We start from the raw sequence: 22,273 nt of genomic DNA, 5'->3' as shown, positions 1-22,273 counted from the left end.
GAAAACAAACGACACGTGAGCTATAACAAAGTTGCTATTTTTTACTAGGTCTAAAATTTTCCGTAGTAATTTCATACAACCAATATAAAGATTTCGTTCGAAGCCCAAAATAGAATGCTAATTCTAAATATATCAAAAATATCTCTGCCTTTTTTCTAGAAATCTTTTGAACACGTTATCCTACCCGCCTCCTACAATGCTTTTATGATTAATAAAAGCAATATAGATGTATATAGCATGAGTGAGCATAACATAGAGATTTAGCCAAGACCAGCCATAACCCAGAGTGGTAGTTAAAAGGCTCATTCGAGGCCATTTAGAAAAAAATCTCTTGGACGGATTGACGTCACGAAAACGCGGCCTGGCTGCTGAGCACTGTTCAAAATGGCGGCAACGATGTTCGAATTTTGGGCTTCTTTGGAGACGAATTTCATAAGAAAAACCTGCACTTTAGAGGCTGAAACTTTGGTGAGTTGCTAAAGTTGGTGCAAGATTTTTATTAGTGTTGACAAAAAAAATATACGTTTTTTTGGATTGACCTCCTCCTTTAAAAAGCATTAATTTCTCAACAAAAATTCGCCGAATAAAAGAATTTTAAAGAAATTCGTTTAATTAACAATTATTCACCGAAGTGGAGGTCAATAGTGGTGGATATTTACCGAGTCGCGAAGCGGCGAGGTAAATCGACACTGAGGTGACACCGACACCGACGCTGAGGTGAATAATTGTTTTAGTATAATTAGCGGACCAAAACGTTATTTTATGTCTGACAAGCGGTCGTAAATTTTAAAATCTCTCCCGCCGGCTGCTCGCAGGTGAATAGTACTTGCTAATCACCTCCGAGTTAACCAATCAGAGCGTCCGAAAAGCACTATTTACTTGTGTGGTATATACTATTATTGATTATTATTCGAGATAAAGCCAAGAAATGAATTTAGAAGCCGGAAAACATGCAAAATTTCAAAGACGTGCGGTGTTCAAGTTAATTATTCACGCTAAAGCGTAATTTCAATATTAATTTTTTGCCGACAGCATTGCAGTCATAGCTTTATCTGTCCTATATGATTATCAAATTACCAGAAATTTACCAGTAAGCATTTCACCATACTGAAGGAATTGAAGAAACAAAATGAGGAACTCTCCATAAAAAATATGCAAAGAAATGCATTTAGAAGGGATTTTAAAATAAGTAGATAAGTCCTTTTCACGCAGCTGGTGAGAGTCGTAAGCAAACGTGACCAGTTTTAGAAAACACGACGGCAGTTTCTACAACAAAAAGTCGCTCACCCGGCAATTCGCCTCAGTCTGCCTGAATCGCCCGGGGAAGAAACTTTCGACAAACGCCAACGTTGTGAAGACTGTAATGAGCTAATCTTTCGATAGATCAACGAACAAACCATTTCTCCACAGTGTTTACTAAACATACTAAACAAGCGAACATTCTCGAGTTAATCTTCACTAGGCAAGGTTTTTTATGTCTCCCTAACCCCTAATGTTCCTCATCGGTACCTCTTAAACAGTGTGTGGACTTTTTTTTCCCTTTTCAGGCCAAAAGTGGTAATATAAAGGACCTTCCACAACTCGTGCACGCAAAGAGCAAGTGGCGCACGTACAGACGTTGTACGGACCAGCACGTGACAACCAAAACTTCTCGGCTCGATGGGCTACCAAATTCTCTAAGGTATGGGGCTCCGGCGCGCGGAAGCTCCGCTATTATTACATGATCTGCCTAATGTACTTCGTGCACGTGACACTCGCGCGAACGACGGCTTCTATTCGAAGTTTTGTTATGTACTAAGTATAGCATTCTTTTTTATATCATAAACAGGTTAATAATACACACGAAAAAAATTACTCGATTCTGATTGGCTAAGAGCAGTGTAGTTCAAGTGTAACACCAGTGCAAATTACACATCGAAATTCTGGATTATGATTGACTGAAAGAAAACAGGAACTTTTCAAAGAAAATGATATCACGTAAAATGATGACGAACATTTTGTGCTGAAACTTTGAAAAAAGTTTTCTCAAATGAGAAAAAAATGGCTTCAAGAAAGATCTTCCGGCACTTCCTCAGCGCGAATTTTTTCATGTTTATATTATTAATAAGTAATCATACGGTTTTTTCTCGTTCAATCTGGAGTTAATTTGCAATTGTGAGTTTTTCAAAAAGCTGAAATTACACTCGCCGAAGCGGCTCGTGCAATTTCAGCTTTTTGAAAAACTCACTCGTGCAAATTAATTCCAAATTGAACTCGAAACTGTATGATTACCTATACAAATTAGCTACGAGTCTCCGGGATGTTCTAACTTTTACAGCGCTTAAGATAGCTGGTTGGTGAAAGTTTGGATAATGCTCTCCACTGGATAAATCACTATGTATTTAGTGCTGGGATGGCAAAGTTTGTGTCGTCAACCTTTCTCCAGTGATTTACCCGTTGGATGGCGTTATCCACACTCAGAAAGGGTGCCGTTTAGGCATTATGCAATATATTCAGCCTTCTGTCCAGGAAGTAGCAAATGTTTATCATGCCAGATCGGATGAGAATTTTGCAAACAATCTGTAGTGGAAATGCTATACACGGTTTCCTTAGCAATCGATTTGATGGGTGTTACTAAACTTTTTGAATAAAATGAAACTTGTCAACACCATATTTCTTCAGTCAAATGACGTGTCTTCTCCATATAGTCACGATCCTCCGTCAATCGTTCTACGTCACCACGTCAAAATTAACATAATCCTTGTCATCATAAACTTCCAAATTCACATATGTCTGCAAATCAAAGAATAGATAGATAAAGAGATTAGACCTTCGACCTTTATGTGTCTCTGCTGATCAGTGTAACGGTTAAGGCAGTCAATGTTGCGAATTGTATTCAGTGAATTGCAGGCTCAAACTCCAAATAAACGAACTATTTAATGAACCAGCCACGTAATCCGGAAAATACAATAAACGACTAATCACAATGGCTAAAAACGGTGAAGAAGCTAGACTCAAAACTCCAAAAACAACGACAAGGCTGGACTAAAATCTAAAACACGGCAAGAAAATACAACAAAGATGAAAATCTGCAAAATTACGACAGCGAAGTTAAAATGTACGCGAGAGCACATTCTGAGCCACGATTGGCTAGTTAAAATCACCTGAAGTTACGCGCGCGGACAAGAACTCGTACTAAGGCGAGAGGGGTGAGTTCAGAGTTCATAAAGCTCAAAACAGTCAACAGAAGTGATGATACAATTGCATCGTTCTTCTCTGACTGCCAATGCTTCATTCTGGGCCGAAATTCGTCAGTTATTTCAAACTGTTTCGGATAGAGTGGTCGAATTTTTGTTCCTGATTCAGGCCGAAGCTTCTTATTTGTTTAACACCTAACATTGATGTGCAAATGGGCAAGCAATCGTTGTTTTTGACAGGCCGCGTTAAGACTAAAGTACGTTGTTAGTGATTTGGTAGCATAATGTCACCTCAGGCCCAGTGAAAATTGGCCGCGAACATCTAGCTCGACTTTGTCTTGGTAGATATGCTTCATATTTATCCCCTCCTCTCTTACCCCCCAAAAGGAAAGGTTTATAGACACTGTGGATAAAAGCCACACAAATTGCTCAATAAGACCACAGCTTTAACAGTGAGTGTCCATTTCTGCTGTGTGTGCTACACTGACACATGTTAAAGAACTTTGCAAACCTTGTGGTTATCCAGAAGTCTTCTGACCGCAGAGCAAAGCCATCGGAACGTTGGTCTCTTCTGAGGTTTTTCTTCCCAAGAATCGGTCATGATGGAGCACCTGTAAAGCAGTTATGTATACACGTTATTTGCCGGCCGGGAGGTCCATATTGGGAAAAACTGCGCCCAAGGGCATGGCTTTTACCAATACGGGCCGAGCAAGGCCGGCAAATAACGTGTCTATTTTCTCTCTACGGTATTGCTTTGAAAGCAACTTTTGTGTTCAATTTTAATTAAAACCGTTGAGTTCAAATCTGGCGTACGCCTGCGTTTGACATTCGGGCAAAAAAGCCGGTAGCGTTTGCAGAGATTGTAGGGCTGATTTTAAATAAAAGTGACACAGTGTGGGGAAAAAGTACTTTTAAAAAGGTTAGTTTTCGGCCGAAAATGTCGCTTATGTGAGAAAAATAGATGCTAATGAAAAAGAAACGCACGGCTTGAAAAATCGAAAATGGCTTTATTTGCTGCTTTCTTTGACTCTTTGTAGATTTTTTACATTATACGCTGTTTTATGGTGTAACAAAAAGCTCGAAACGTTGCCAAACTTGGGAATTTCGGAGTGGTCCGTAACCAGGGTCCGGATAGGATAATCAGGACCGCTGGAGCGCGCGCGATTAACCAATCAGATTCAAGGATTTTGGACCCGGACCGCTGTGAAGCTGGAAGAAAAAATAAAGTGTATTATTACGACTGCATTGCTTTTCTCTCGTTCTCTTAAGAAGGATTTGCGACCTATTTCTGGGTTGATTTCGAAAGCGTACTGAAACAATTTTAGATGGATTTGGAAATCTCAGACTAATGGTTTTAGAGCCAACCGCATTTGGACAGAAAACACTGAGGATGAAGATGGAGTAGAATGTACATGGTAACACTCGAACACGCTGGTTTGCAGTTTTTATTTCATTTTTCCTGGTTTTCCCATAATTATAGTTCAGCCAGTGAGACGAAACGACCCTCGCTCCTAAAACGAACTTTAACAGTGAGTGTTTAACACTGTCAGTATCAGCATTATCGCATTTCGTTTCTTTTCTTTTCTTTTGGTGCGTTTTGCATTTTTACTGATTCTTTTTCTTAAAGATTTACCACTTGTCAAATTTGTTACTGAAATTCCTCTTTGCTATTTTGTATTTACTATCTGTATTAATTTTACTATTTTGTAATGAATAAGTTTGCGATAAAAACTGAACTAAAACCCACAATAAAAATGATTTAAAAAGAGCTACTGTTCTTCAATGTTAACTAAAAAAAAAATTTTATCTAAAAACTTTAACTTTATCAGTTGTTTGATCAAAAGAACCAAATTTAAAGTATAACAATTACACTTCTTTCGTATAATTTTTGGTTCTTATAGCAAACATTTGTTCCAATCAGCCACGTTTTCTCTCCCGTCTATTTTGCGGCTTCCTCTTCATCCATGCCCTTGTTGTGACATTGTGAATTCATAGCCTTGATACTCTTTTTCATTTTATTTCGATGTCCAGCCAACTTAATTCCTATTTCGTTTAAATCCCCTTCATTCAGCTGAGCGACCTTGTTGAGGGTATTGACGCCATTAGCTTGGAATGTTTCCAAATACTTCTCCATGTTGATGTATTTTAGCCAGTCGTCCACGGACTGAAATTCTGGTAAATTGACCTCGATAGATCTGAAAGTAATAAAAACAGGTAAAATTATAAAGAAACGACTTGACTGGGCGTCGTCGTTGTTTTATTGTTGTTATTGTGTCCTTGTCGTTATAATGGCTTTGATAGTGACTGACTAGCCTGCGAACGCAGACGTATTTCCGGCTGTCGCTTGTCTCCGCCGAAAATAGGGTCCGCGAACCCGAGCCAGGAAACGATTTCTGTGAGATAATGACTTTTGTTTCTCTTTGGCCAATCAGGTTCCATGATAGAATGAAACTCGAGTGCTCCTCGCGCAGTAGTTCTGGGGCTACTTGAGCTAAACTGTGATTGGCTTAAAATTCCTGCGTCACAGAAACCGTTTCCTGGCTCGGGTTCGCAGACGTTATTTTCGGCGGAGACAAGCCACAGCCGGAAATACGTCTGCGTTCGCAGGCTAGTGACTGACATGTAATACCAGTAGGCACTGTTATTGTAACAAGAACGAATCTAATAGTGACATTTAGCACCAAGGTTTTCAGCGGAAATCTCAAACGGCAAACCGCTAGAAGTCACTTAACTAAGCGCTGCGGTCACGTTTGGAGTTCTCTACGCGGGTTTTCGACGCCGAGAAGTAGGTTTGCACATAAGTGATTTACCTGAACATTTTTTTTATCCCGAATTTCTGTTTATACCACGTCGTCAGTAAGAAATTTAGTAAGCCAGTAGTACATGCTTAGATATAATTTTTAGCCGATGAGTGAAAACAGGACTTTCTGTTGCCATTTGAAAATCAAACACTGCTGTTGTCTGGAAATTGAACATGGCGGCATCTTCAAGTGAAATTATTCTTTATGTTTTCGTAACTAAACTGATAGAAGTCACAAACGTCTAACGCCAAACCGGCGCCTAACCCGAAACTGCCGTTTGCTGTTTGCCGTTTACATGGAAACCTTGGCATAGTGTTAAATGTCTCTAATATTTCCAGAACCACCCTAGCTTTAGTATCTTCATTAACCGACTCAAATTGAGATCAGTACAGGGTAAATAGTTATCAAAGGAGATTTTCTAAGGGTTTTAGAAGTGCGACCTCTCTTCCAGTACGCAAGGAAAACAGTGACGAGAACAGTGAAGTGTTTTATAGTACAAATTTGGTGATTACTGTATTTTTATGTCTTTCTTTATTCATTTATTTTTTAATGCATCATGGCCAAGGTTGAAGTTAAAAGTTAAGTCTTCGTCATGGCAGTGGCCGATCAGGCGGGAGTTTATTCCGGTTTCTGATGCACCACTACTCCCCCACGGATGGGATGCGAGTCCATCACAGGGCCACCTCCAGTATTAAATTCATATATTCATATTAAATAGTACTTACGTATCTGGGAGAGACGATGAGACATAATCCTTTAGAAGTTCTGGGGATCGAATTAGTTCATCAAAGCGACTAACGATCTCAGAAAACTTGGGTCGTTTACTTTTGTCTTTCCCCCAGCAATCCAACATTAAGGAATACAGAACTTTCGGGCAGCCCTTGCGATAGGAAATAACCAAGCAAATTAATTAGTTAATTCACAGACCGGAATTGAAGTACATAAAAGTAGTTATACAAAAACTTACAAGAAATCATCAGTCCAAAATCTGATATAATTGGACGCATAAAGTAGGGATACATGGGCCATTGGAAGAAACCTCTTTTTTGTGGTGGATTCTCATTAATTTGTGGTGGATTACATCGACGTGGATAACGTCAGGATCCAGGTGTGGCTCATGAATAGAATAAGCTAAATTTGTACAACAAATTATTCAGGGACACTTTTAAGGATAGATTGCCTGGTGTAACTCATCCAAATCAGCAGTCCTTAGATTTTTGCTTTCAGTTATTTCTATATTGGAAGCAAACATGTAGTCCTTTTGCAACCAAAAAAAAAAAACGATCACTTCAACACTAGCAGCACTTCATATGCGATGCGTAAAATTTAAAATTTTAGAAATAGCAAGACAGTGGAGGTACAGTCGTGCCCTTTCTACACGTCCCTCACTAACTTCAGCTTTTACACACCCATCAAATGTTAAAAATTGCAAAACAAACGTTAACCAATTTTCCGCACCTGAGGACACTGCAATCTGTATCCAGCTTGTACTCTGTTGATAACCTGTTTAAAAAACACGATAAACGAGTTAAAGAAGCTACGCATCTTGGAAAGTATAGTCTAAAATTTTTATGTTTGCAATCCGTGGTAATCCTTAACCATCCTTGTTCCTCGAGCTGTATTGTTAATTATTATATTATAATCTCTTTATAATCTCCTTAAACTACCATATTTTCAGGTTCCCTTCAATTTAAAAGTACTTTTGTACGTGGCCAAAATAACTCAAAATGCCGTGACCGAGTTCCTTTCAAAGACTTCAAAGCGCTATTTAAGCTTTTAAATAGTCTGGTCCTTATTGATTACTAACTACTTACTAACCGAGAATGAGGTTTTTACGGGAAAATCTCAGACCGAGACCTTGCCGTATTGACCGAGCGACCGGCAAGGTTTGAGATTTTCCGAGCTTTGAGATCCTCTCGTAAAGACTGAACGATCAACGTTAATAAGTAGTTTATTATATGGCTTTTTGCTTGGTTCAGTTTTTGCAGACCCGTAATCGGCCCGTTGGCATTACGGGAGAATAATACCCTAGTATTAGCCAATCAGAGGGTGTTATATCGGCACAAACGCAAGTCATATAATTAATTTCTGTACTGACCATAGCCTTCGTAAACACACAGCACCTTGTTCCAGTGAAACCAAGATAGGAGACATTATTTCAAGTTAAAGCTGTGACGTTTCATTAATACTTGAGTATGTTAAAGTGTCGAATCGACTATAGCAGAACTCTAGAATTACATATTGCTCTGTCTACAGCAAAGACTTTAAAACCAACATGGGTAACGGATTAATATGTAGTAACTTATCTTCTCACGCTCATTGAAATGGGAAGGAATACGTTTCTAAATAGTCCGAGTTTTATACTGTTAAACAACAACTACAGTGAATAAGTCACTAAGTAAGTGGCCAGTCAGTCAGTCAGTCAGTCAGTCAGTCAGTCAGTCAGTTAGTCAGTCAGTCAGGCAGGCAGGCAGTCAGTCAGTCAGTCAGTCAGTCAGTCAGTCAGTCGGTTAGTCGGTCAGTCAGTCAGTCAGTCAACCAGTCATCAGTCAGTCCATAAGCGTACGGGCAATTTTTTCCAGGGGTAGTGGTGAATCACTTTCACATGCAAAAATTTTTGGCAAGTTGCCCAAATTTCTCTAAAACAATCGAGTACAAATGAGGGGCACAGGATTCACTAACATTGGCCTGAATATGCAGTGAAAACAATCTTACATTTCAATCCACAATGAGAATCAGCTCTTGATCTATCATATAGACCACATTAAGAAATTACTGTCTCTGTCATTGCGAGGGCCGAAAATATCAAATATACGATACATGTCATTGTTTAGTTCAGATCGAGTTGGCCGTATTCCTTTTAATGTTAATGTTACTTTTAATGTTACTGACACGCTGTTGCCCCATATGTTGTTGCGGTGGTAGGTTTTTATTCTGCGCAACGCACTGAATCATCCGCGCTCTGCAGAACATGATGCAGCAGGTATCACCACAATAATATTTACCACATTGGAAAACTCTGGCAACATATCAAATTTTTCGTTCTCATGCGTTGTCTGCAGTATTTCTGAAACAGTCGTGAGTGGAACCCGCGCTCACGACGAAAACCCGCGTATATTTTCTGCTCGGCTTCCAGAATCTCACCGTCGATTTCGTAAAATTTAGCGATGCGGGGAAAGCTTTCTTTATCAGGCGTTTCCCTGTGACACATATCTCCCAAAGCACAGAGTATTTCCTGGTCGTTTCCACTGAACCTGATCCAAAGCTCAGAAAGCACCTTATCGAGGGACCCATAAATGCTTAAAAGTTAAGTTGACATTGAGAATGAAAAAAATTCCGGATTCTTACACAAAAATAAAGCTTTTGTCCAGTGACAATTTGAGACACGAAAAAATAAGGGGTGTTAAGAAAATGCTGATTCGCACTATTTTTGAGTATTGTCTCACCTTATTGTATATTGGTTACCAGTATTGTTATTCTCTGTTTGTCAGTAGCATTGTAATGTTTCGAAACAAATGGAAGCGTTTTAAAAACCCGTTGCCCAGATTTCTCTTGTTGCCCCAAAACACTGACTTGCCCAAATTGTGGGGGAGGGGGGGCGGGGGAGGGGGAGAGGGCTGCAGCACTCCAAGCCCCTCCGGGCGTAGAGCTATGATCATGAGTTAGTCACTCAGCTAGAGAGTTCGTCAACCAGTCAGTCAGTCAGTGAACCAGTCATCAGTCAGTCACTCAGCTAGAGAGTCAGTCAACCAGTCAGCCAGCCTGTCAGACAGTCAGACGGTCGCCGGGCCAGTCAGTCAGCCAGCCAGCCAGCCATTCCGTCAGCTATTTAGTCAGACAGTTAGTCACCCAGGGATTCAGTCATTTAGCAAGTTAGGGAGTGAATGAGTTTGTAATTGAGTCAATGAGCCTGGGCGACAAGAATTCCCTTCACGACGCTATCTCCTCGTTTCAAGAATTTTTTGCAGCGAGGTTACACATCACTTACATCGTAGTTGTTCCATTCTCCATAAGGTCTATTACAGAAAGTCATGATCTCCCAGAGCAAAACACCAAAACTCCACACGTCACTAGCAGAGCTGAACGTTCGATGTTTAAGCGCCTCGGGTGCGGTCCAACGAACTGGAATTTTACCTCCCTTTGGGGTAATCAAAAGAAACACGATTTAATGTTAAGATACGAAATACAGTATTTACTAAGGAACGTGCAAGAAAAACAACGAAAGCAAGAAACAGTTACTGTTCGGGTTTCAGAAAGGCTTATACAAGTCAATCCCACAGAAAGGCAGTTTAAAGGTCATTACTCTTGACAGAATCAGGCATTATACTGTTAGTTAGTTGTCTCATTTTCTTGTGTGCGTAATTTATGCAACAGAAAATCTTTAAAGCTTCTTTTAAACTATTAAAGTGGCCACGACGAAGAAGCTTGATGATCTCATTAACACCCCATGTTTCCTTTTTTTTTCTTCTTTTTCTTTTTAGGCAGTTGATGTAGGGTCTTCTCGTGGTGTGCCACTGCATTACAACAATCCAATACAGATATTACTAGAATAATTACAAGAAAATATATGGAAGATCATACATCTGAACTGCGGAGGAAGATTATGATGAACGCGTGATTGATAATAGCAGTTATATATATACACACAACTTGAGCCGTTGTGAAATCATAGCCTGAAAAAAATTCAGGCTTGAACGGGATTCGAACCATGACCTCTGCAATACCGCTGCAGTGCTCTACCAACTGAACTATCTAACCAACGCGGTTTCGCAGTTTTGATTGAAAAACTTGAGCATGTACCTGAGTCTCGTAATCCAGTGGCTCTTGATCGTCTTGAGCATGTAACTCTCTTGAAAGACCAAAATCAGACACCTTGCACAGCATGTTTTCACCAACAAGCACATTACGAGCTGCGAGATCCTAAACCACAGGAAACATTTAAAACAGTTTAGTGAGTTTAATTGATAAATTAGGTTTGGATTAAACTTTGACTAAGGGATATCAACATTAATTTGCCCAACTATGTCACCATGCTATGTACATGATACAACGATTGCGCTCCCCCCCCCCTCCTCCTCCCCCGCCCATCGCCTGTTAATTTTGTTTTTCTGATATGCGCAATACAGACTTAACCTTTTATCAAGTATTAAAACAATCCAGTCTGCCTTGGAGACTCACGAAATCCTTCAAGGCACTCAGATAATGAGTGCAACTTTTTCGTGATGTAAAAATGGTGATAATATTGAAAGAGGCTCCCTGACTATTTTACGTCTGTGTCGGTTCAAATGGCCCATCAGGCAGTTTATCCCAGTTTCCGTAGCATGGAGCGACTAGGAGTATTTCTACTATCACCTGGGGTGTAAGTCCCTTGGGGATGTTGGTCCATTGCAGGGCTACCCCCAACATTAAATTAACCGGTACCCATTTACACACTTGTGTGGGGAGAGGCACTGTAAGAGTAAACTGTCTTGCGCAAGAACACATCGCAATGACCTCGGCCAGGACTGGAACCAGGAACGCTCGGTCAAACACCAGCGCGCTTACCATTAGGCCACCGCACCGCCCATTCCATGGGTACTAGCAATTTAGCTAAGTCGATCGCAGGACTGATAGTTATTAGTACACTATCTTTACCATGTATATACTTACCCGATGAATAAAGTTCATATCGGAAAGATACACCATTCCACAGGCCACGCCCCTAGCCATTCCTATCAACTGAAGGCTCGTCAACAGTCCTTTACGTTTCTACAAAGAAGAAATTCGACTTTTCTATTAGTTCATTTATTAGTCACTTTGAGGTCTTTCAGAGGAGACGTAAGTCTAATCTTATTTACTTCCTTTTAACTGTTTAAAGTTCCATCTCACCCAAACAAAGAGGATTGGACTTTCCGGGAATTTATGTGATGCAACAAAAATACCCAGCAAAAACACAAACATGAGAAAGATCTTCAGTAAATGTACCTGTAAGAAGTGATCTAGTGAACCACTCTCCAGGAATTCTGTGAGAATCATCATCGGCCTGCCTACAAATGCAAATTGATTATAAACTGATTAAATAAATAAATAAATAATAAAGTTAATCAAGAGAAGATCAAGGTGTGATCTCTTGAAGTGATTTGATTTATTTCTCGATTGTTTAAAAGTTTGATTGATTTATCCATTGATTGGTTGACTGGCCGCTTCATTGGTTGGTTGGTTGGTTGACTGATTGATTGATTGATTGATTGATTGATTGATTGACTGAATGATTGACTGACTGACTGACTGATCAATCGATCAATCAAATGATTCACTGATTGATTGATTGATTGATTGAATGAATGACTGATTGATGGACTGACGGACAGACGGATTGACTTAACGTATTTTTTGACTTGCGGATTGGGCCTTAGAAGAAGCTAAAGAGGACAGGATAGCCTGTAGGCAGAGAGACTGCAGCCAAGTTCTTAACTTGGAGAACGGACGAACGATGATGATTCATCTGGAACATTTTGACATGCATAACAGAAGAAGAGAGGGTGGGGTGGGAAATTGCAGCAGGCTTCATTTTCCTTGAATTATAAGAACATACAGGTGATACATAGTTGATACATACTATGAACCTAGTAAATGGCCCAACTCACCATGACTCTTTATAGCTCACCGCTTAGAGCACCCGGTCGGCATCTGGGAGGTCATCATTTGGAATTGATGTTGGGACTTAGATTCTTGCGTTGTTTCACGCTCCAGATGTTTTAAAAATTTACATCTTTCTCTCTATATATACCACTTACTTTGTGTAACAACTCCTATGAGTCCGATAACATTTGGATGATCAAACTGACACATGATGGATGCTTCTGACAAGAAGTCCTTTTGGTTTTTCTCGCTGGAACCGGGCTGGAATGAAAGAGAAGACCAGTGTTGTAACATCAGTTTTAACTTATATTGTTCTTAACATATATTCTTACGGGCCTTGTTTCGAGTACAGGAATAATCTTTTGCACTTTAGCTGTTTGAGTGTTAAAACTCAGCTTTTAGTTTTGCTACAAAATTCTACCAAAGGATAAGAGCAGCAAACGTAAAGAGATCAACTTACCCTCAAGACTTTGACAGCGACAATCTTCTTGCCTTCTCGAGTCTTAAGTATGCCTTTGTACACGTCTGCAAACTCTCCTGAGATACCAAACATGAGGATAAGCAATCGAAACAGGGACGGGCAAAATAACTGAGATACCTGGCTACGGCTCGAACCCGGACAGCGCAATCCGGAGACTAGCGCACTAACCATGAGGCCATCACGCCTCCGTCGCCATTATGTGGACGACCCAGTAATGGCTTACCGTGTATAACAGCTCACCCAATCAGGCTACAGCATTTGCATTAGTGTACTAGTAAAATAGGCCAATTTCGATAAATTAGAATTCTAACTTGGCTCGGAGGCTTGGCGGAATAAAACAAAACAAATCACATCGAAGTCGAGGAATGAATAATTTAAAATTTATTTTGTTTTATTTCCTCATGCCTCGCATCCAAGTTAGCATTTTATTATATCGAAATTGGCCTATTGTATTAAGGACTAGTATCTACCTTGTCCAATCATTCCCTCTAGTTTAGTGTCACTTCTGTCGAGTTCATTCGTAAACTTCGATATCAGTTCCATTAGATCCAGATAGTTTCCAGGGTCGATATACTGGTTTCGCTGATCCATGGGATTCATAGTTTGTAATTCACTTCCTTTAAACAAAACATTGCAGGCAACATTGACTTTTACTAAGAGTCACAACACTTGTATGCAGTTTCGTTGACAAAGCTCATCTGCTAAATATTGTTATCCCGAGCGAATGTGTTCGGAGTGGAAAGAAATTAATTAATGTAACTTAACTCGAGAAAGCTTCCAGAAAGTCTTCTTATTTTCCTTAATGGCAACATCTCGTTTTATACAGTAAGGCAAATTTATACATTAATAGTCGATTCTTTAGCACCTAACACGGGTTAACCGGAACAGACGTTTCAATTGCGTTATATAAAATATGGACGTTTTTGAACCTACCTATTTCAATGCTTTTCATATAGGCTCTCTCTACACTCTTTCGCCCTTTCCTAGTAGTACACACATTGAAGCATTAAGTTGATATATAGAGATAAGTTAGTCTCGTTTATTTGATAAGCAACCTTAATTGATTGGTGGTTAGAGAGGTAGGTAGGTTGGTTAAGGTAGATAAGTGGGTGGGTGGGGAGGTAAGTACGCAGGTTGGTAGGTAAGTTGGTTGGTTAAGGTAGATGAGTGAGTGCGTAGGTAGGTAGACAAGTAGGTAAGGTAGGTAGGTAAGTAAGTGGGTAGGAGGGTAGATACGTTAGGTAGATACGTTTCATCTACGTAGATACGTTAGGTAATTAGATAGGTAAGTAGATAGGTAGATTGATGTACATGTATTACGAGCTAAGGTAGACCAGTAGATGTCTCGATCTGAACTTTAACAAATCAATTTAATGACTAGAACAAATCCACAAGGTACTTAGTTAAGAGACCCACCTTCTGCGGAGAATCATAATGACAACAAGTATTATTAAAAGAATTAACACCAGTCCTCCAACTCCGGCACTGAATGCAATTATCTCAAACGCCTTCGATCCATCTGTGGTAATATAACAGACAGAAATGATAAAGTATTAATCACTGGTCATCAATCGTGCGATAAAAGTTACATCAACCCTAATCAGCCAATAAGTCAAGCTGAAGTCAAAGTCCATGTCAGGATCCATAGCAATCTTTAATAAAGCTTTCTTACTTTGAAGTGCGATATCCATGGCATTTCTATGAGTTTTTACGTTAGGTGATTTGTTTTTGTTCTAGTTTCAACAAGACTGGAGGGGAAAATGATAAACGTGAAATCGTTTACAAGAAAGAGCAGGAATAATTATGTTAATCTTAACTTGATAATTATTTAATTTTTAACAAACCGGAACCAGTTCTAAGTGTAAAGGTTTTTGTCCCAGCAGGTCCTTTACCGATGTTGTTCACTGCAAATACCTGAGGAAAAAAAAAGGACCAAAGTGGTTTAATTTAAAATTTTTATGGTTTGATTGTTTGGCCGTTCTTGTTTGCCTGCTTGTCTGCTTGTTTTTCTTAGCATAAAACTTCAAGATAACATCTAATTGCTGGCGTGTTAAACTGCTTACCCAAACTACGAATTCAAATTTTACCTACCTGAAATTCATAAGTTTTTCCCGCCATTAGAGTTTCAAACTGCAATTCAGTTTCCTGTGTAGTTCTTGACTGGTTATCTGAAGAATCATCCTCTCTTGCGTATGTCACTTGATAATGTTTAATGACGCCATTCTTTTCTTCTAAAATCCATGACAAAATAACGGCATCTTCCGGTTGTGCAACCGATACTTCGGGTTTTCCAGGAACTATAACGTGTAAAATAAACCAATCAAGAACATCAAGTTCCAAGCGTGATCTCTTAAACCTTGGCCACAGCAAATTATTGCTGCACGCCACACAAAATTTATTTGCTTCCGATTGGTCGAGAGCGTACAATTAATGCAAAATCGTACAGTCGTAAGCTATATACAGAAAGAGCTTTTTTAAAAGTTTCTATGGTGACCAAGCGCACCGTATTTTCTAAATTTAAATCCCGATCACGAATAAACGCCGATTTAAAATATGCGTGTGTCCAGGCACTAGCATTTATTTGGAGAAGGCCTTGTGGAAATAATTTTCGTTAATTAACAACCCTCACAGGGAAGGTAGATAAAGTCTGAATACGAACCAAGTGGCCCATCAGGCCGGTACTTATCTCGGGGTTCTGTAGCACGAAGCGACAAAGACTATTTCTAATCCCCCCTTGATGGGATGCTAGTCCATCGCAGGGTTACCCCCAACATTTAATTCGCTGCTACCCATTTGTCCACCCGGGTAGAGAGAGGCACTGTGAGAGTAAAGTGTCTTGCCCAAGAACACAACACAATGTCCCTGGTCAGGGCTCGAACCCAACCGCTCGATCCGAAGACGAGCACACTAACCACGAGGCCACAGCACCTCCCACCAACAGTCCTTCACGATGATTCTGTAATGTTGCATTCAGTTGGTGCTGTGGTAGATATTAAACCCTGAGAAACGTTTGGGTTGAACCAAAGCAAATCAAATTAATAGCAATCATCTGTGTTAGATGATTTACAGAGGAGATGAATATTATCTTACAGCATATTGTAAATTTACCACAAACTCAAAAACTCACTTGATCCTTTAGTCCTTACGGTGATTGCTGCAAAGTTTCCTTCAACTCCGTGTCTTCGTTTCGCCACGTCACTCACTCTGTTTTTAGCGTAGATTTTAAAAGTATAATTTACAAATGACGAAAGGTTCGTTACCATCACATGGGTCACATTTAAAACGTCCTTATACGGTAAGTTTCCACACTTTTCATCAGCACACTCGTTGTCGTCTGCATCCTCGCATGGCCTAGAGCAATCGACGTCATAGTACACAAGTGTCCGGTTACCGGTTATTGCAGGCGGGAGCCATCTTAACTCCACTGCACTTTGGTTGATGAATGCAACGGTAATGCTTCTCGGGACGGTTGGAAGAACTAAAAGCAGCAAAAATCGACCTTTTTATTAGTTAGTATTTCAGGATGCTAGCGAGTAAGGAAACAAGGCATCCTAAAATTAACACTCGAAAGAGCCGTGATGCTTAAATACACCTAAATTCCAAATTATGGACAATCCCAGATGCATTCTGAAGATTGTAAGGTAATAATTCTGACGAAATTTAAACATTCATGTTCAAAGTAAAGGCACAATTAATGTGTGAATTGATGCTAAAATTGTAATGAGTTCTAGATTTCTGACTGAGATCTGAGTCCATCCAAAAGGTATCACAAATTAATTTTGTAGCATTTCTTACCTGTACAAATAAGGCCCGTCTGGTCATTGTATTTTCCATTTGGACAAGCTAAAACAAGAATGCACCAACTGAGATAAGAGCAGAAAGGGAAATAATATTTATTGTACAGCATTGTACTTATTCACCTAGGAACCTTTCAGGGATTGCTACCATGCAGTTACAAATTCCACAGTGTTTTCGCTGCATTTTAAATAGAGCGAAATAGAACACGTTGGTTTCTGTGGTTCTTCCTAAAAAGAGAGACTGAGCTCAATGATGGGGTTGCTTCAATATTCCTAAAAGGAAAGGGGAAACAAAAAAGCCATCCACGACAATAAAAGGTAATGTATGTGACCGCAACAGTCAAGCTCATGTACATTTTCAAGTTCATCGAGTTTAAATCGTAAATGCAGCAACATTACCTTCGCATATCCCTCCATTATTCTCCATATCTTCTTTACAAATACATCTTCCTTCAAGTTCAGTGGTGTTCCACTCGCCATTACTTTCACAGTGAACGTACAAACTGCCAGGTACTTGAACAGCATCTTTGATACAGTTTCCATTCACTTGAATGCTGTCAGAATCATTCGCTGGCGCTACAGTCCTTGGTAGTGACACCAGATTACTTCTGAGTGTTTCATCAGGGCAAATGTTATAAGTGACTTTGACAGAGAACAGAGTACTACAGGCTCCATAATTATGGAATGCTAAGATAGTATACTGTCCTTTAACAGGGACGTTTATTGTTTCGGAATTTCTCAAATCGATAGCCTGTTTAATTTCTGCCACTTTTTCATACGCTGTTGTGTCAATAAGAGGGTCAGGATGGTTAAGTTGATCTGCAATAAACTGGTCTGACTGGTTTACGTACAAGTAAAAAACATTTACGCAGGTAGGACAACTTCTGATTCGGTAAGTGACAGTGATATCGATCCTGTTTGCTTTTCCGACTGTGATTTGATCACTCAACAGCCATTTGTTTGACTGTTGTGAGTTACAAGCCGCATATCGTGTAGGGTTAGTCCGTCTATCCCACTGCAAAATAAAAGAATTAGTAACAAATAAACAAACAATCAATCGGTCATTAAAACTCAAAATCAAATCCTGGTTATGCTATTTGTCTCCCGGGGGAACTCCAATATAAAAAGGATGGGAGAGTTCGAAGGAAATTTTAAAAAGAGCGCTACCAAGATCCTGTTTTGTGGACATGGCTTGGAGTGTTTTCACCCCTAAGTGGTACAAATTCTTACATTAAAACAACACATTAACTGACACTGACTTTTTTCGGTTCCATTCCCTACAAAGTAGAATATAAAAGCAGAGACCGACACAACGTAGGATGATTTTTTTGAAGGTGCACTATATTTCGGCTGGTCAGGCACAATGAGAATTTTACATTGGGACGTGTTTTTATGTAGCATATTTTCGTAATACCGGAAATACGTAAAACTAATTGACAGTGTAAATTAACGATATGCATATGGTAAAATAAAATAATGAAAAAAGATAATAAAAGGAAACAATTAATGTGTTTCTTCACGGATGTTCAGACCATCGGGATCAATTGTTCTGCCTTTTTGAATTAAAAAAAAAAAACTTCCCTTGCCATACGGATAGAGTCTCGGTTAAAAAATATTTTTTCGATGGAGATTACTTGCACGTCGTTAGCAGTGTGGGAAAAAGTACCACGAAAGCTCCTGCTTTTGAGGCTTAACAACCTAAGAGGTGTCAAACCTTCTTTATTAATCCCTAAAATGTACGACGAGCACCCCCATCCTTTTTATATGGGAGTCCCCCCCCCCCGGGATTTGTCAATGCAGTAAAACTCAAATACTGTGTTCCCACTGAGCTGTAGCCTGTGTACATCCGCCGCCTCCCCTCAAAAAAATCTCCCCGATTTTTTGGAGGGGAGGAGACGGATGTACACAAGCTAACTGAACCGTTCATCGGATAGCCTACGTAGCTTGGTGGTTTTTAAGCAATTTGCTCGCGCTCAAATTGCTTAAAAAATTGCTTAAACCGCCAAGGCTATTCATCGGACGGTTAATAACTGAGCGCTCGTGGAACAGTGGGCGACACGCTATTTGCCTTGGGAAAGGACTGGCTTAAATTAAAGTTCGTCATCATGTTAAAGGTTAGCGTTTAAACTTACCCCTGATGGTCCAGGCGGCTTACTAATCCAACTCCAATTGTGTTCGTCGTCTGTGTTTTCTAGTATCAGTTGAACTGATGACGCCAATGCTACAAACGTCAAGGTGATCAAAACTGCGGTCCAAAACTTCTGCATGCTGATCAGTCATAACTTATAAATAAGAGGAAATATAAAATTTAGTTTGGCAGCTATTGCCACAAAATTGACATTTTCAATATGGCGGACGACTGACGAGGTTCGAAGAGCGAGATATATTCAGAACTAACGCGTTTACAGCTTTTATACAGTTTGTATATATTTACATTTTTATTTTTGGAAGATTAAATGCTTCGAATGTGAATAGAAGACATGATAAACGTGTCTTCATCTTATTCTTCTCATTACTCCAACACATTCCCGGCCTCGGCGAGTCAAATTTCCCGGAGTAGCTGTCTGGAATAACAACAAAGATCAGAAATTGCAAATATATCTAAACTATTTCTGTCGACAATAGGCTCGCTCTCGGAAAACTGTTGGCTTCTCGAAACAGCTGATGTCCAAGGAAAAATATCTGAGCATATTTTCGCGCCAAATGAAGGTTATTGTGGTTATTATCCTTCAAATATTTTTTCGCAACAGGCAAATTGTGTTGTTCAATTTTTTTCTCTAAGCCCGCTTGTTTACAGGAAAGTTTTCACGGACGAGTACTAACCATACAGGTATTTTCCTGGGACGGAAACTCGTCTGTAAATAATTTGGTTGGGTAGACGCGGTTTGCGGGAAACAAAAGAATACAGACAAATGTATGGAAAATTAAAATAATCAACTAAGCGTTTTCTAGCCAAGCTACATCCTTCAAACTTGGTGAATACAATCTTCTACCTGGTATTTTAACGTTACGATTCACAAATTGTGTAAAGTTCAATTTTGGACAAAGTTATTTGCCATCGGATACCCATACCGTGAAACACTGTAATTTCTGCCAGCTTTCCCTATCCGTCAAGATGGCGTCGAAAACCGTGATAAGGCCTATTAGATCTGTAGTTTATTGTACCTTTACATTTTGTAGCATTTAACGTATTGTACTATAAACTTAATGACTGATCTCGAAGGAAACAGCAAGATTTTGTCTTCCCGAAAATATCTCGATGTTAGCTGTTGCCGCGTGACCATAAATTAACCAATAAGAGTGCGCATTAGAATCACCCAAACCCCAGCTATTTAACAATGCAAGCTATTTCCGTCATGGTAAATTTACTGGCATAATGCAAGCTAAGTTTTCGCGGTGGAAATGAAAATAAAGTGAAAAGTCGTTGCTGAATGTGTTAACTGACATACAGTGAAACCTGTATTTAGCGGAACCCTGGGTCCGGTCAAAACAGGTTCTAATATGTTTTACAATAATAGTTAATTCTTAACTCTTTTGTAACACAGTGTAACACACTGAAAGATAAAACACTGCTCAAAGGAGAATGTCTAGTCAGTCAATGTATTAATCTGAAATAATCACTTAGCTTAAAACGACATCGCTGAACAATGTTAATTAAAGGAGTCTTAGCTGGACCTTTAGAAGTAAAAAGTTCTTGAAGTGGCCGCTTATCGCAGGTTTTGTGCAACAAAATGGTTTAATATTGGTGTCCGCGTCCGCTTAACAGCGGTGTCTGCTAAATGCAGGTTTATTTTAAAGTAAATATGGGAGGAAAATTTTGGGACTTGAGCTGGTGACTACTTAATAGAGGGTTTCCGCTTAATATAGGGTCATTAATACAGGTTTTGCTGTATGAAGCATTGTCGCCAAAATTTAAGCTGAACTAAAGTTCAAGTTATTTCCGCCATGATGAATTCAGCGACGTAATGCAAACATCGTCGCATAAACAAAAGTGAAAAGTCATTGCTGAATGTGGTAACTGTGTGATAGATGATGAATTGTCGCCGAATTTAAGCTGAACTGAAATCTCATTCCAGCCTTATATCAGCTCTATCAACATCGCTAGGAAAGGAGCGAATATTGTAATAGACAAACATTTATGAAGAGCAAAACATATTTGCAAATTAAACAAACAAATTAACTCCACTTTAGCGCCATCGTTACACGGTATTAACATTCGTTCTGACGCGGGCATAAGCGGACACTAAGCAATGATATCAGAACTCTGTTTCATGTTCCAGATTTATTTTAGGAAGTGACTCTTTATGAGATCTCACAGCTTTACTCAAAGGGCAAAAGCCCTCCAAAGCTGAAATTGACTGAGCGGGCGATAACTTCCGCATGGCAACGAACAGTGTTGTGGCGCAGTATTTTCTCTTATTGCACGGCTTTGATTCATCGATCTACTGTTCAGCTACTGGCAGCCATGAGATGATCAGTTGGATGTGAGAAGGCACGTCAGTTCCCATGCACTGAAAGTCTGATGGTATGTTTTGACGAAGATTACACTCGACTGAAAGCGATTACATTTCGCAAATGTCAACTGTTTAACTCACGTTATCACTCACGGAATGCATGCATTTCGTTACAAGTTATATACTTACCAGTTCGTGATCGACAAACAATCTTGATTCATCGAAAGAATCTTTGAAAGAGTAGCCCAAGGTCAGACAACACGAACATAGGGTAGAGACTGCATTGCTTCTACGGTTGACCTGGTCTGCGCGAACTAAATAGAGATATGCAATAAGTATGTAGATATCAAATACTTATAATTTGACAAAGAATGATGTCACTGTCAAAACTGAAAAGATCAGTTTACGTGACTACATAGTACCCACCAGTGTCGCAGTTTTCGTGTGGCTGGAAAAAGTCTTACAGTTTGAAAATGTGTCCTGACTTAGCCATTGTTTGGGAAAGCTTATAGCGGTGGACTGTGCAAAAGTTTTGTATGGCGTGACTTTGATCTGTGGGGCAAACAGTCAGCAGATATTGTCCTAAAACAAAGCTCTCTCAAAGATTTGCATGTTATTACGTTAATTAACGAAGGAGAACGAGCAAGGGTTCCCTGCTTTTCACTGGTTGAAAAGGCAAAAAGATGTTTACTGTTGTAGTTTTCACAGTATTTTATACAGAGCGCGCAGCGGTCAAAAATGCTGGTTAGAGTTTTGAACAACATGGCGTTGGAAAAGAGGTGTCACCTCCAGAACGTTGACTCTCACAGAGTTTCGTTCATCAACATTTGTGTAAGACTTAACTTTCCTTGACGAAGAAGAGTGAAACATTCAAATGTGCCGTCAAAAAGTTCAACCTAACTAAGGATTGCATGCTAAATTTCCGTCAAAATATGAGTAATTA

At 39.6% G+C, this 22,273-nt stretch overlaps 2 protein-coding genes across 2 annotated transcripts; both read right to left on the bottom strand.

Moving 5' to 3' along the window:
- Positions 1–21: 21 nt before the first annotated feature.
- Positions 22–3,798, bottom strand: LOC149116277 (angiopoietin-1 receptor-like; the record flags this gene model as incomplete). The annotated part of the gene is made up of 2 exons (XM_089283609.1): positions 22–2,772; positions 3,688–3,798. Coding segments are annotated over 2 exons (174 nt in total), but the record flags the coding sequence as incomplete, so codon positions are not given.
- Positions 3,799–4,607: 809 nt separating this feature from the next.
- Positions 4,608–21,831, bottom strand: LOC149116276 (ephrin type-B receptor 1-B-like). Its single transcript, XM_089283581.1, has 20 exons — positions 21,757–21,831; positions 21,520–21,644; positions 19,009–19,158; positions 17,276–17,891; positions 16,875–16,922; positions 16,207–16,557; positions 15,171–15,376; positions 14,924–14,993; positions 14,496–14,598; positions 14,013–14,062; positions 13,550–13,696; positions 13,059–13,135; positions 12,754–12,859; positions 11,942–12,003; positions 11,627–11,725; positions 10,778–10,897; positions 9,966–10,115; positions 7,436–7,480; positions 6,703–6,857; positions 4,608–5,371 (listed from the first exon to the last, which is right to left on the bottom strand). Exons 3-20 carry the CDS (start codon positions 19,141–19,143, stop codon positions 5,116–5,118), a joined length of 2,796 nt encoding a protein of 931 aa, XP_089139707.1. The 5' UTR covers positions 19,144–19,158; positions 21,520–21,644; positions 21,757–21,831; the 3' UTR covers positions 4,608–5,115.
- Positions 21,832–22,273: the final 442 nt, after the last annotated feature.

This window comes from Orbicella faveolata, unplaced genomic scaffold (genome assembly GCF_042242905.1).
Source record: "Orbicella faveolata isolate gen_17 unplaced genomic scaffold, um_ofav_v1 contig_12, whole genome shotgun sequence".
NCBI lineage: Eukaryota > Metazoa > Cnidaria > Anthozoa > Scleractinia > Merulinidae > Orbicella > Orbicella faveolata.
The sequence above is the reverse complement of the archived record's forward strand: the minus strand, read 5'-3'. Positions and strand labels throughout refer to the sequence as shown.